Source organism: Syzygium oleosum, unplaced genomic scaffold (genome assembly GCF_021117445.2).
Source record: "Syzygium oleosum isolate NSW1041296 unplaced genomic scaffold, Sole_v2.1 Sole_v2.07, whole genome shotgun sequence".
Classification (NCBI taxonomy): domain Eukaryota; kingdom Viridiplantae; phylum Streptophyta; class Magnoliopsida; order Myrtales; family Myrtaceae; genus Syzygium; species Syzygium oleosum.
The window spans coordinates 4,300,674-4,312,713 of record NW_026607491.1 but is presented as its reverse complement, the minus strand read 5'-3'; the positions used below and the strand labels follow the sequence as shown (position 1 = coordinate 4,312,713).

Sequence of the window (12,040 nt, the reverse complement as noted above, 5' to 3'; positions counted from 1 at the left end):
CAAAATCATATTGAATATAGAAGAAAAGTCAGACCAACTATATGTCATTATTCTGTTTTCGAAGACAACAAGGTTAGCTTATTATTAATCTCTGTCTTCGATTTGTCCCTTCAAATGTTTAAAGACTTAAGTACATCAAGGAACGGTTCTCGTAAATCTCAATCTTAATTGAAAATCATGGCACAAGTGAGTTCGTAGTCTTCTATTGCCAAAACCAGTAGCTGGCTGTGCAAATGGCAGTGCAGATTCTATTTTTTCATTGTTTTCTCTTGGAATGTTTTGAAAGTGAAGCAAGCTTTCTGCCCTTTCAGAAGCAGAGGATTGAAGCAAAAGGATAAAAAAGGATAGAGTGTGGGCACATAAAAACAGACCCCAAAAGAGAACATGAGCCCTCTGCTTCGAACTAATCCGCAAACAATCGAATCGCTATGCTACCGTTGCATAGAATGAAGAACCACGGGAGCATCAATGGTGGCGGGAGGCCATCCACAGATGAAGACCAGGTCAACGAAGACGAGGACATCTCGAGGTTGGCCATATCGACTTTGCAGGCTCGGGAAGAAGAGATCGTGAAGAAGAAGATGGAGGTGAAGGAGAGAGTGGAACTTCGGTTGGGGCGTGCCGAGGAAGCTACGAGGCGGTTAGCTCAGATTTGGGAGGTCAGCTCTTGATAAGCTCTCAACAGCCAAAGTTTTATTTGCACTGATTTGTCTTCTGTTGCACCAAATTACATGCGCCACACAATATATATTGCTAGAAAATGACCATATATCTCTACATTCTCAAGGTTCATCTGTAAATAGATGAAGTTGCATTTTTTGGACCATTTGGCTACGCTAGGAAAGAACTAAGAGCTAATTGTGAAGCATCATTTGTCGACAACTTTGTCTCAATGATCTGTTAGGAGCTGGAAGAGCTAACAGACCCCTTGAGGAAGGAAGTTGCGACCGTTCGCAAGAAGATCGACATGATCATTCGCGAGCTGAAGCCGCTTGGACAGAGTTGCCAGAAAAAGGTCAAACCTTAAACTCTCCAAATTGTAGTCTAATCTCCGCACGAACTTTTCTGTCATGGTAACGTCGTTCTGCATTGTCTGCCTAGGAGAAAGCCCTTTCGATTACTTTGACACATATGGGACTGATCATTTCGCTTGAGCATCAATACTAATTTAGGTTTGTCATGCGGGTTTTCTGATCCAATCAGGAAAAGGAGTACAAAGAAGCCATGGAAGCTTTCAATGAGAAGAGCAAGGAGAAGGCTCAACTAATGGCCACACTAATGCAGGTATCTTCCATTCGAATCCTGCACAATCGTCTCCGTATTGTTTCTTCTCCTCACTTGATTGTTGTCCTCCTCTAAGGTCAAGCACCGCGTACGTAGTTTGCAATTTGCATAACGTCGGTACCTCCTAGTGATTGATCGTGGCTTGTTTCGTTGTGTGATCTCTGGTATCAGCTTTTATCTGAGAGTGAGCAGTTGAGGATGAAGAAGCTGGAGGAGCTCAGCAAGAATGTGGAGTCTCTGCGTTGACATATGAAGATGCTTCCTTTCCTGATAGAAGTGATCAAGCTATGCTCATTTTAATGCTTCATACGGTTGTTTTTATCTGATCTCACAAGTAAGTATTTGAACGTTTGTCTTAATGAATGAATATGTAGGGAGTGAACAAGTGTATTTGAAACATTCGAAAGCACACTGAGTTGTGTATTTGTACAAGTGTATACGAAACCTGCGTAGGGGAAAATGGACATAGCCTAGACAAATAGTGTGTTGGATTGAGAAATGTTTAATTTTTCACTAAACTAAAATTAAATTGAACTGTTTTCCTGTTTATGGGGGAGAAAAGCAAAGCAAACGGATTCAAACGCTACTTCAAATCACAAACGAAAAAAAAAACTTTTCAATAATATCGGTGTTTTCATTCCAAACATAAGCATGGAGGCTTGGAATACCCCTCACTGCATTTAATGTTAACCTGAATATATTATTAGGAAAAATTACCCGGAAATTTCTTGAAACTTGAGAGCAGCACACGTTTACCCTCAATCTTTCAATGTTACACAATACCCTATTATTCTAAACTTTCGTTTTGTTACGGCCATTAACCCTTCATTATTTTTTATGTTGGCATGTGCATTACATATAATTGGGGTGAAACAGTAATTTCATCTATTTTTTTTGAAGGAAATCTCTCTTTTACCCTTAATTAGCATAGAAAATGAAAAGAATAGCAAAAAGGGAAAAGCTAAATTATATCTAATTTCCTGAAACTTGAGAACAACACATGTTTACCCCCAATCTTTCAATGTTACACAATACCCTATTATTCTAAACTTTCGTTTTGTTACGCCTGTTAACCCTTCATTATTTTTTTTGTTGGCATGCACAGTACGTATAATTGGGGTGAAACAGTAATTTCATCTAATTTTTTTTGAAGGAAATCTCTCTTTTACCCTTAATTAGCATAGAAAATGAAACGAACAGTGAAAAGGGAAAAGCTAAATTATCTTAGATAATGGTGATGCGAATAATTAATATCAATGAATGATAAAGATTTGGTAGAATTTGATGAGTATAGCCACTTTATTAGAAGAAGTAAATACGATTAATTAGGAAAAAGAATAAAAAAAAATCAAGCAAAAGGGAAACAATACCAATAAGAAAAAGGTCAAAGAACAAAAATTGTTTACCCGTTATGGATTTTTAAATGGTTAATTAATGTAAAAAACGATTAGTAAATAAACATATTAGAAACGATGTATATTAAGGGATAATTTTTCGAGAAATAGCAAATAAGTGATTACAGTTTGAACAATTAAGGGATATTTAAGTGTATAAATTGATCTCCTGGAAACTCACATCGTGTTTGCTGCCCCCACAAGAGGAATGCGTTACCACGAAAGGAAACAAACCAAGATGGGAGAGAGGGTCTATTTATTTCGCGAAAAATGAATGATTTGGAAAATATTTTCCTAAAAATGATCAGTTATTAATAACACTGCCCATGGGAAAGAGCTCTCAAGTGCTTCTCATCGATTATGTTGGGCTGCTCCAACCTTTGTTGAATCAATTTTGCTTTGGTTAGTTTTATTTGAGACAACACCTGTAACGAAGGGATTTCCATTTCCGTGGGCAAGATTGCTTTCGTGCCATAATTAGGGAGAAATGAGATGCCCCGATCGAGGTTTGAATTGAAGTTCAGTACACCATTAGTGCGGAGAGCAACCTCTCATCAAACGAATTCAAATGCTACTTAAAACTACAAACGGTATTATTTTTCTGACAGTATCGTGTGAACCAATTAAAACTATTGGAGAGAGTTACTCAAAACTTTAATGAACTCCGAAGGAAATACACGTGTATGCTCAAAATTTCAATATTGCATAATATCCTCTAAATTTTCATTTTGTTATAACCGTTTACCCTCCATTATTTTTTATGTTAGCATGTGCAATATACATGATTATCAGAGGGTAAAAAAGTATTTCCATTCAATTTTTTTTGAAGGAGTTTCTCTTTTTACTCTCAATTTCTATAGAAAATGAAAAGATTAGAGAAAAAGGAAAATCTAAATTAGCTTAAATAATATTAGTAATGGAAATAATAAATATTAATAAGTTATAAAGTTTTTTTAGAATTTGATGAATATAGCCACTTTGATTGAGCAACTAAATACGACAAATTAGGAAAAGGAATAAAAAGTTAAGCAAAAGGGAAATGGTGCCAGTAATAAAAAGGTCAAATAATAAGAATTGATTATTAGTTATGTATTTTTAAATGGTTAATTGATGCAAAAAATGATTAGTAAAAAAATAAACTTCAAAAATTATGTAAGGAAATTATATATATTGAGGGATAATTTTTTGAGAATTAAAATTCAAGTGATCACATTTGAACAACAAATAATTTTATTTTAAAGGATATTTAAGTGTTTAAGTTTAACTCCTTAAAACTCTTGACGAATTTGTCGCCCTACATAAAAAAAAAAACAATCGTTCCCATGAAGGGAAACGAACCAAGGCATGATTTCAAGCCGGATTGGGCTTACCCGACCGATTCCAGGCTAGTTCACACGAGGACTGGTACAGGTGCATAGATAAAAGATTCAGGAACTGGCCTTGGCGATTCCCGGTTTTCTACTGCGAACTGACTGTGAACCGGTTTCGAGACTGTTTCTCGAGTATAACCAGTTTCGAACCTGTTCAAAACCGCATCGTATTTTAGACAAAAAAAAAAAATGTCTCGGAATGCGAAAAAAAAAGGGAAAAGAAATCAGGAAAGAAAAGGGGGTGGTGAATCACTGGAACACAAGATTGTTTGCAGCAAAAGTTGCCCCTGAAACGCCTTCTCTTGATATTTGGGTTCTTGATGAAAAGCCCAGACATGCCGACCCAAACCAAGAATCAAAGCCATCGTTTAGGGTAACCAGACAAACGGGGCGTTGTTGCCCCGCTTACGGTTAACTGTTGCTGGTGTTTTGGCCTCTCCGAGGAATCTCTCTCTCTTCCTCGTGTGCTTCCATCTTCCTCCCGTTCGTTCCTCGCAGCCGCGGCCGCCGACATGGTAACGTTCGATTTCCGGCGTTGGGTATCGTGTCCAGTGATTTGTAGTGGTTTGATGGAAGATGGGTTTCCGTTTATCGACGGAATTCATCCGATCGTGCAGGTCTCAGCCGGACGACGAGCCCGCCGGATAACGGGCTCCGGCGGCTTTTTGTGACTTTACCCATCTGCCCGCGCGGAACTCAGTCGTCGCCGATCGACTCCTCAGCCGAGCTCCGTCGCACGCTCGAGCTGACAGTCCGAGCTCCGTTGAGGCTCCCAAACCGTCGTTGGTTCTCTCTCCCGCTCTCTCGCTCGTGTGAACCGCTCCGTCCGGATTCCTCCGCCCCATCGCTCCCCGAACAGGTTCCCATTTTCTCTCTCGCTGGTATCCAGTGTGCTTGTTGTATTATCAAGAAGACGGGGCCTCTTATGCCCCATTTGATAGTATGATCACCAGCTGTTTGTGTGTTTGTCAAGTTCTTGATTATTCAGTCCATGTGGTTTATATAAGTAAACTCCAATCTGTACATTTGTTGACTGTTCTGAATTATTACTACGTGAGAATTATATCTGTAAACGGTTCACGACGAAAAATTTGGTGGATTGATTAGTTGCAAGAATTTTCTAGTTGGTCAACATGTTGGATTGTGAGAACAATCTCGGATTAGCGAGCTGTTTCGAGACTGGTGAGTGACTCGGTTTCTATTATCCCAGTTAATCTTCCCTGTCTCCGAACAGTGGCCAATGTGTCGAGATCTTTGACAGTTTAACCTCTTCTTGATTGTTCGTTCTGTTCGATCTCCTCTGTCGCTTGAATTTTCAGTTGCTCTTGTTCAAGCAGGTTTCTTTCTGGTTGCTGATATGCAAATGTCGCTTTTGAGCTGGAGACTAATGTCCTCTGTCTTTTTCCCCTCATGAGTTGTCCATTTTTTCAGATTAACGTTGTTTTGCAATCGGAGGGAGCTATTTTCTCCTTGGGTTAAGATAACATTTTCATAATGTAATGAACCAGTGCTCTCTCTCTCTCTCTGTGTTCAGTGACAGCAATGAGCAAAAGGAAGCGAGCGGACTCGAATGCTCCTGCTCAGTCCATGACTGAGCAAGAGAAGATACTCTACAATCTAATCCAGAGCAAGCAAGACTTGGGCATCTGGTCGAGAGACATGAAGCGGGAGACCAGCCTCCCCGACAACGTCGTTGATAAGTCCCTCAAGTCCCTTCTCAGCAGAGGTCTGATCAAGGAGGTGGTCAATGTCCAGTTCAAGGGCCGGAAGCACTTCCTTGCCTCCGAGTTCGAGCCCTCCCCGGAGATCACCGGCGGGAAGTGGTACAACCAAGGGAGCCTCGACTCTGAGTTCATCAACTTCCTCAAGGACCACTGCCTGAAGCACATCAGGAATCTAAAAATTGCGACAGTGGACATGGTCGCGGACGCCGTCCGGCGGTCCAGGGTCCTGAAGAATGACTACTCGAGCCAGGAGATTGGGGACATTGTGAGGGCATTGGTTTTGGACAATGATGTGGTCGAAATGAGGAGCAATGGACTTGGGGAGTTTGCTTCTGTCCCGACTGGTAGGATGTGTTATAAGTGTAGGAGGTCGCCCGATGCCGCGAAGGAACCGAGAGCGGGGGCGATGGCTTCGATACCTTGCGGGGTGTGCCCGCAGATAGCCCATTGTACGCCCGGCGGCATCATTTCTCCGACGTCTTGCGAGTATTATAGTAAGTGGTTGGATTTTTGAATGATGACCTTCTTCTTTGGACATAATCTTTTGGCTAGTTTCGGATATATCAGTGTTCTCTGATCCAAAAGGCTTTTATCTCTTGAAAATTATTTATCTGTGTGGCCTGTTAGCAAACTTTCTTATGACATCCAAGTATTGTTGGTCATTTTGACTGATTTGTGTGTACTCTTTTCTTTAACCGTGAACTCCTCCTTATATATAAAACCAAGATGTGGAAGAGTGTCAATCGAAAGAATAAAAAAAAAACCCATCGGTCGTCAGCGAAAGAAGTTGAACTTGAGTTGAACTTGCTCTCTGTTCGTTCATAATTACTAGTAAACTTGCTCTCTGTTCGTTCATAATTACTAGTACAAGCTAGTTGTTCATGATTCCAAGTACAGTTAGTTTTCGACCAAAAAAAAAAGTACAGTTAGTTGTTTCGAAGGAAGAGAACTCCTGTGGCCATGAAATTGTCTTTTGATATTGGTTGATGCTTACGTGGATGGATGTTTTATCTTGAATATTGCCCTGGTTTTCAGTGTCGATCAAGATAGCCCGATGTGTGAAATCAAAATGGAAATGCGATATACTATCGTCCAAATGCGATACAATAGAGGCTTTGCTTATTCGTTCGGTGTAGTCAACATAACATGGGAGTATTTAGTTTTCTAGGATGACATGAACAGGACAGTTAGCATCATCAGTCGGGTACTAAAATCCTATGATTCTCTTTACCCCAGTTCCTCTTCCTGCACACTTGCAAGAGCTCGTCTACAGCCCCATCAACCTCTTCATCACCTTTCCTTCTCATAATGCCTCTCATCTCTCTCGCTCTCTGCCTCACTCTCTCCCCCACTTTGTCGACGATCACGTTCCTTATGCTCCTCGCCACCTCCACGCTCCGGATTGTCCCCACCTTGTCCCTCCTCACCTCCATGCCGGCACCGACCTCCTCCACCACCCTCGCGTTCACAGGCTGGTCGAACTGCATCGGCATCGCGATGATCGGGACCCCGAACCTCATGCTCTCCATCACCAAGCTCCATCCGCAATGGCTCACGAACCCACCGATACTTAAGTGTTGCAGTATCGCCGCTTGTGGCGATTATTCTTCTAGAGCCAGGCCTCGTCCTGCGACTCTCTTGAGGAAACCGTCTGGCAAGTGGGATCTGCCGTTTGCGGCTGCATCTCCCTCTCCGTCGTGAAACCTCACCACCCAGACGAAGTTCACTTTGCTGGCTTCCAAGCCGTGAGCTATCTCTGTCATTTCTTGCTTCGAGAGGAAGTACTCGCTCCCGAACGACACGAAGACGGTCGACTTCTCTTCCTTGTTGTCGAGCCAGTCCAAAATTTCAGATTTTTCGTCATCTTCAAACACAGTATCTTCCACAAGCGGGCCGAGTGGGACCACCCTCTTATCTATCAAGAACGATAGGTAGTCAATATACTCTCCCTCGATTTCCCCTATGCCCTTGATCATGATCATGTCCGAGGACCGTTCATAGCACTGGAACACTCGTTCGCAATCTTTGATCCCATTAGCAGAACACTCGAGCAAGTTGGTGAACTTATCGACCTGATGATCATGAAGATAGATCTCCGGGTACGGGAACTTGACACCGGGCTTCATGCTAGCATGGCTGACAAAAGCGCACATCGTCGCGCTTGTGCACATGAACTCGACCGCTGGGATGCCCAGCGATGAGGCAATCGCCGGCGCCCAAGGTGGGAGGAAATTGTAAACGACCATATCCGGGTCAAGCAGCTTCAAGATATCAGCGAAGCTGGAGCTCGACATGTCAAAGGCCATCTTGAGGGTCGGCATGAGGTGTGGAGGTAGTGTTTTCGTGGTGTGGTTACGAGGAGGAAGTTCTGGCAGTGAAGGAAGATGAAGCTCAACGAGCTTTATCTTGCTGAAGTATTTGGTGCCTACAAGCTTTGGTTTAATAGAGGCAAGGTTCACAGGTGTGGAACAGAAGTAGATGTGGATGTCTCTATCCGCAAATCGCTTGGAGAGCTGAAGGAATGGAGAGATGTGGCCGTGAGCAAGCCATGGAAGCATGAGAATGCTTGTGAACGTGTCTCTCGCTGGGCTCATTTCTTTCTTTTTTTCTAGTTCACTTTGTTTCTGGGTTGGTTTTCGATGATAAAGAACTGGAATGTTCAACAAGCGTGCATGGTTTATATGGGAAGAGGACGGTGATTCAGAGGCTGGTTTTGCATGAGGATGTACCTGCATGAAACGTGGCCGAGAGGTGGAGGACGGAAGCCGAAACGTTGCGTCGATGGACATGCGTGGAAGCAGGTCTAAAGCGCTTAATGTCACTTGCCTGCTTGTTTTTGGTTTTTAGCCTTTTGTGGCATTTGGACTGGTCATATTTCCATGATAATATAGGATAATGATGTATTCGAACTGAAAAAATAGCAAGGTCATCCTGAAGGACCTGATGCTAGATATGTTATAATTGGACTATAAATTAAAGAACGGACGGGTTGTAACTGAGGCATTATAATAACTAGATACTCGACACGTGGAAAGCGCGGACATGTCTATATTTATAATTTGAATTCTTAAGTAGTAAAACTAAATTATCGATAATGCTCTGGTGTTGGTAATTTAACTCAAGGCAAAGTATAGTATTATTATAAAATATAGAATTTGATTCTTCTCTCATAGATGGGTACATTCGTATGGATCGTAATCCAAATATAAGCTTCTCTAGGAAAAACATGGAGATAAGAGTTTGACCACAGCATAACATAATTTTGAAAGCTTCTGTGCAATCTTTTATTACAACTCTCACTCTCTCCCTTCATCTCCCCATAATCATTGAATAATTTAAGCGATTCAGTAACAAGATCTAACATAAACTCAACGAACTGTCAAACACCATCCTTCACACTCCAAAAAGCTTCACTATCGCATCCTCCACTTCATCAATCTCCTCATCTCCTTTATTCCTAATGCCTACACTCACTTCTTTGACTTTATTCCTCACACACTTCCCACCTTCCTCCACCACAACAGCCTTGATCACCTTCGCAATTTCCTCTCTCTCAAGCTCTCCACTCTCGTTCCTCATCACCTCCAATCTGACCCCGACGTCCTCGACGAGCCTCGCATTGAACGGCTGGTCGAGATGCATCGGCATCGCGATGACCGGGACCCCAAACTTGATGCTCTCCATGACCGAACTCCATCCGCAGTGACTCACAAATCCACCTACGCTTGGATGTGCTAGAATCCTAGTTTGTGGTGCCCATCCCTCTATCACTAGTCCTCTATCTCTCACCCTTTCAAGAAATCCCTTAGGAAGTGCCTCTTCAAGCTTGATGTTCTCTTCCACCGGAAATTTAACCACCCAAATGAAGTCGACATTGCTAAGCTCCAACCCATAGGCTATCTCTTCTCTTTCCTTCTCTGTGAGGAAGTACTCTGTGCCGAAGGACACGAATATGGTCGACGATCTTACTTTTTGATCAAGCCACTCAATTATGTGATTCCCATCCTCTTGGGCAGGGTCTAGAACTAGTGGGCCGACGGGCACGGCTTTCTTCCCCAAAAGATCGCTTAGGTAGTCAATGTATTTGCCCTCCAATTTCCTAAAGGTCTTCATGAAGATTAGGCCCGACGAATGGTCAGTGCATCGCACGACCCTTTCCGTGTCGCTCATGCCACTCTCCAAATTGTTTCATTTGGTTCCTATACTTTGCCATCCAATGGTCTTGAAGACGAATAACCTTGAAAGGATACTCATCGCTCGGCCTCTTGATAAGGTGGAATGCAAATGTGCTCATCCCTGTTGCCACGCTGAAGAAGATGACCGCTGGGATGCCGTGCGACCTCGCAATTTCAGGCGCCCATGGGAGGAGATAATCGAAGATAAGCAAATCGGGTTGGTGATCAGCGATGATGTCGCAGAGGTTAGGGCCTGCCATGTCGAAGGCCATTTTCAGTTTGGGCATGAGGTGAGGCGGTAAGCCCCTAGTTGTGTGGTATAGAGGAGGGAGACCAGGTAAAGATGGGACATGGAGCTCCACTATCTCAATGGTGGAACAATATTTATGAGGAATTGCGATGGAACTAAGGTTGGCAGGACTTGAACATGGGAAGAAGTGGAAGTTCCTCGTTGAGAGCTTCTTGGCTAGCTCTAGAAATGGACCTATGTGACCATGAGCAAGCCACTGAAGCATGAGAACACTAATCGTTCTTCTTGTCGTAGCCATGCTCGATATAATTTTTCTCGTGTGTGTGGCTGTCTTAGCTAATTAATGTTCGCTCTAAGCGTTCGATTTCAAATGGCTATTTATAGAATAATGGTGTATTTGATCATCTGTGATGGTTTTCTGTTTTTTAATATCTCTTCCTCCACTAAAATATGAGATATCAAATCAAGACTCTTTTGTCTCAGCCCAAACAGAAACGCCAATGCCAACTAGGACTTGGCATTTACGTAATGGCATACGCGAGAGAGATTTGATTGTCACTTGTGATTCCATGAGAATCGCAAAAGATGGATTGCGCATGGAACTCAATGGTTGTCTCGTAGAAGAATGGGAGATAATTTCTAAGCCACCACAAAAGACATGAGATTTGTTAAAAATTAGTAAAATTGATTTTGGTTGAGGAGGAAAATTTCAAATTGAACTTTGGTTCTTACTCCAACTAAGGCGGTAGTATATGTTGGTGGGACTAAAGGAGCTATCCTCGCAATTAGATGAGACAGTTCCTGGTAAAGTTAACTTTGGAAATAAATAAAAAATTCTCGTGATGGGCAAATATGACATTAATATTAAATCAAAAGATGGTACTAATGTTACTATTGTAGATGCTTACTTTGTGCCTGGACTTTTCTGGAATTTGCTAAGTATTGGGCAACTTTCTGAAAAAAGGCCACAAAGTTAACATTGAAAATCGAGTTTGCACCATCGGAGGTGTAAACAATAAGTTGATCACGACAGTATAGATGATGAAGAACCGGATGTTCCCTCTGTCTCTTCAGACAAAGACTCTGTCGAGTTTTCAATCGATGACAAAAGATAGCAAGTGGTTGTGGCATTTTTGATTCAGTCATCTAATTTTTGTGGACTAAAATTACTGGTCGAGTAAAATATGGTGATTATGCCTTTCATCGATAGTCCAGACCACCAATGTGAAAGATGTCTCGTTAGAAAACAACATCAAGAATCATTTCTAGTTGGAAAAGCTAAAAGAGCCAAGCAACCTTTGGAGTTGGTACGTCGCAACGTTCCCTGAGGTGAACACCATGGGCAAAACTAATGGATTACTAAGCCCAAAACTTAGGCTCTGTTCGTTTTTCCGGAAAATGTAACGTTTATGGAAAATGTTTTCCAATAAGCCATTTTTCAGGAAAATGACAATATTTTCCGGTATTCGGCTGAAACCTGAAAATCACATGAAAAATATTTTCCGTTGTTTGGTATCCGATTTGATTTTCTAGGGAAAAATACCAAAAAATTCAAAATTTTTAATTATTAAATTATTTTTATTTTCTTTTTATTTTCTTCTTCCTTGGCCTGTGAGGCTTGAGCTCGACCGATTCCGACAAGGTTGAGCCTTGCCTGATTCAGCGAGGCCCGAGCTCGAGCCTCATCGGCCTGTGGCGAGGCTGGAGCTCGCCTATGGCCGGTCACCGGCTGCCGCCATGGTCGGCGACCGATCGAGGAAGAAGCAAAAAAGAAAAAAGGGAAAAAAAGAAAATTTAAAATAATTAAAAAATCAATATTTTAAAAAATAGAAAAGATAAAAGA

The 12,040-nt window shown here is 42.0% G+C and overlaps 3 protein-coding genes and 1 pseudogene across 3 annotated transcripts; 2 read left to right on the top strand and 2 right to left on the bottom strand.

The window, feature by feature from the left end:
- Nucleotides 1-279: 279 nt before the first annotated feature.
- Nucleotides 280-1,721, top strand: LOC115677262 (uncharacterized). Its single transcript, XM_030600395.2, has 4 exons — nt 280-659; nt 905-1,015; nt 1,204-1,284; nt 1,456-1,721. The coding sequence occupies exons 1-4, from the start codon at nt 429-431 to the stop codon at nt 1,528-1,530; spliced, it is 498 nt and encodes a 165-aa protein (XP_030456255.1). The 5' UTR covers nt 280-428; the 3' UTR covers nt 1,531-1,721.
- A 2,718-nt stretch (nt 1,722-4,439) lies between these two features.
- Nucleotides 4,440-6,454, top strand: LOC115677238 (uncharacterized). Its single transcript, XM_030600382.2, has 3 exons — nt 4,440-4,563; nt 4,666-4,907; nt 5,583-6,454. Exon 3 carries the CDS (start codon nt 5,591-5,593, stop codon nt 6,284-6,286), a length of 696 nt encoding a protein of 231 aa, XP_030456242.1. The 5' UTR covers nt 4,440-4,563; nt 4,666-4,907; nt 5,583-5,590; the 3' UTR covers nt 6,287-6,454.
- A 415-nt stretch (nt 6,455-6,869) lies between these two features.
- On the bottom strand, nt 6,870-8,665 carry LOC115677372 (UDP-glucosyltransferase 29-like). The gene has a single exon (XM_056313448.1). The coding sequence runs from the start codon at nt 8,559-8,561 to the stop codon at nt 7,374-7,376; it is 1,188 nt and encodes a 395-aa protein (XP_056169423.1). The 5' UTR covers nt 8,562-8,665; the 3' UTR covers nt 6,870-7,373.
- A 500-nt stretch (nt 8,666-9,165) lies between these two features.
- Nucleotides 9,166-10,495, bottom strand: LOC115677228 (beta-D-glucosyl crocetin beta-1,6-glucosyltransferase-like; annotated as a pseudogene).
- Between the last annotated feature and the right edge of the window lie 1,545 nt (nt 10,496-12,040).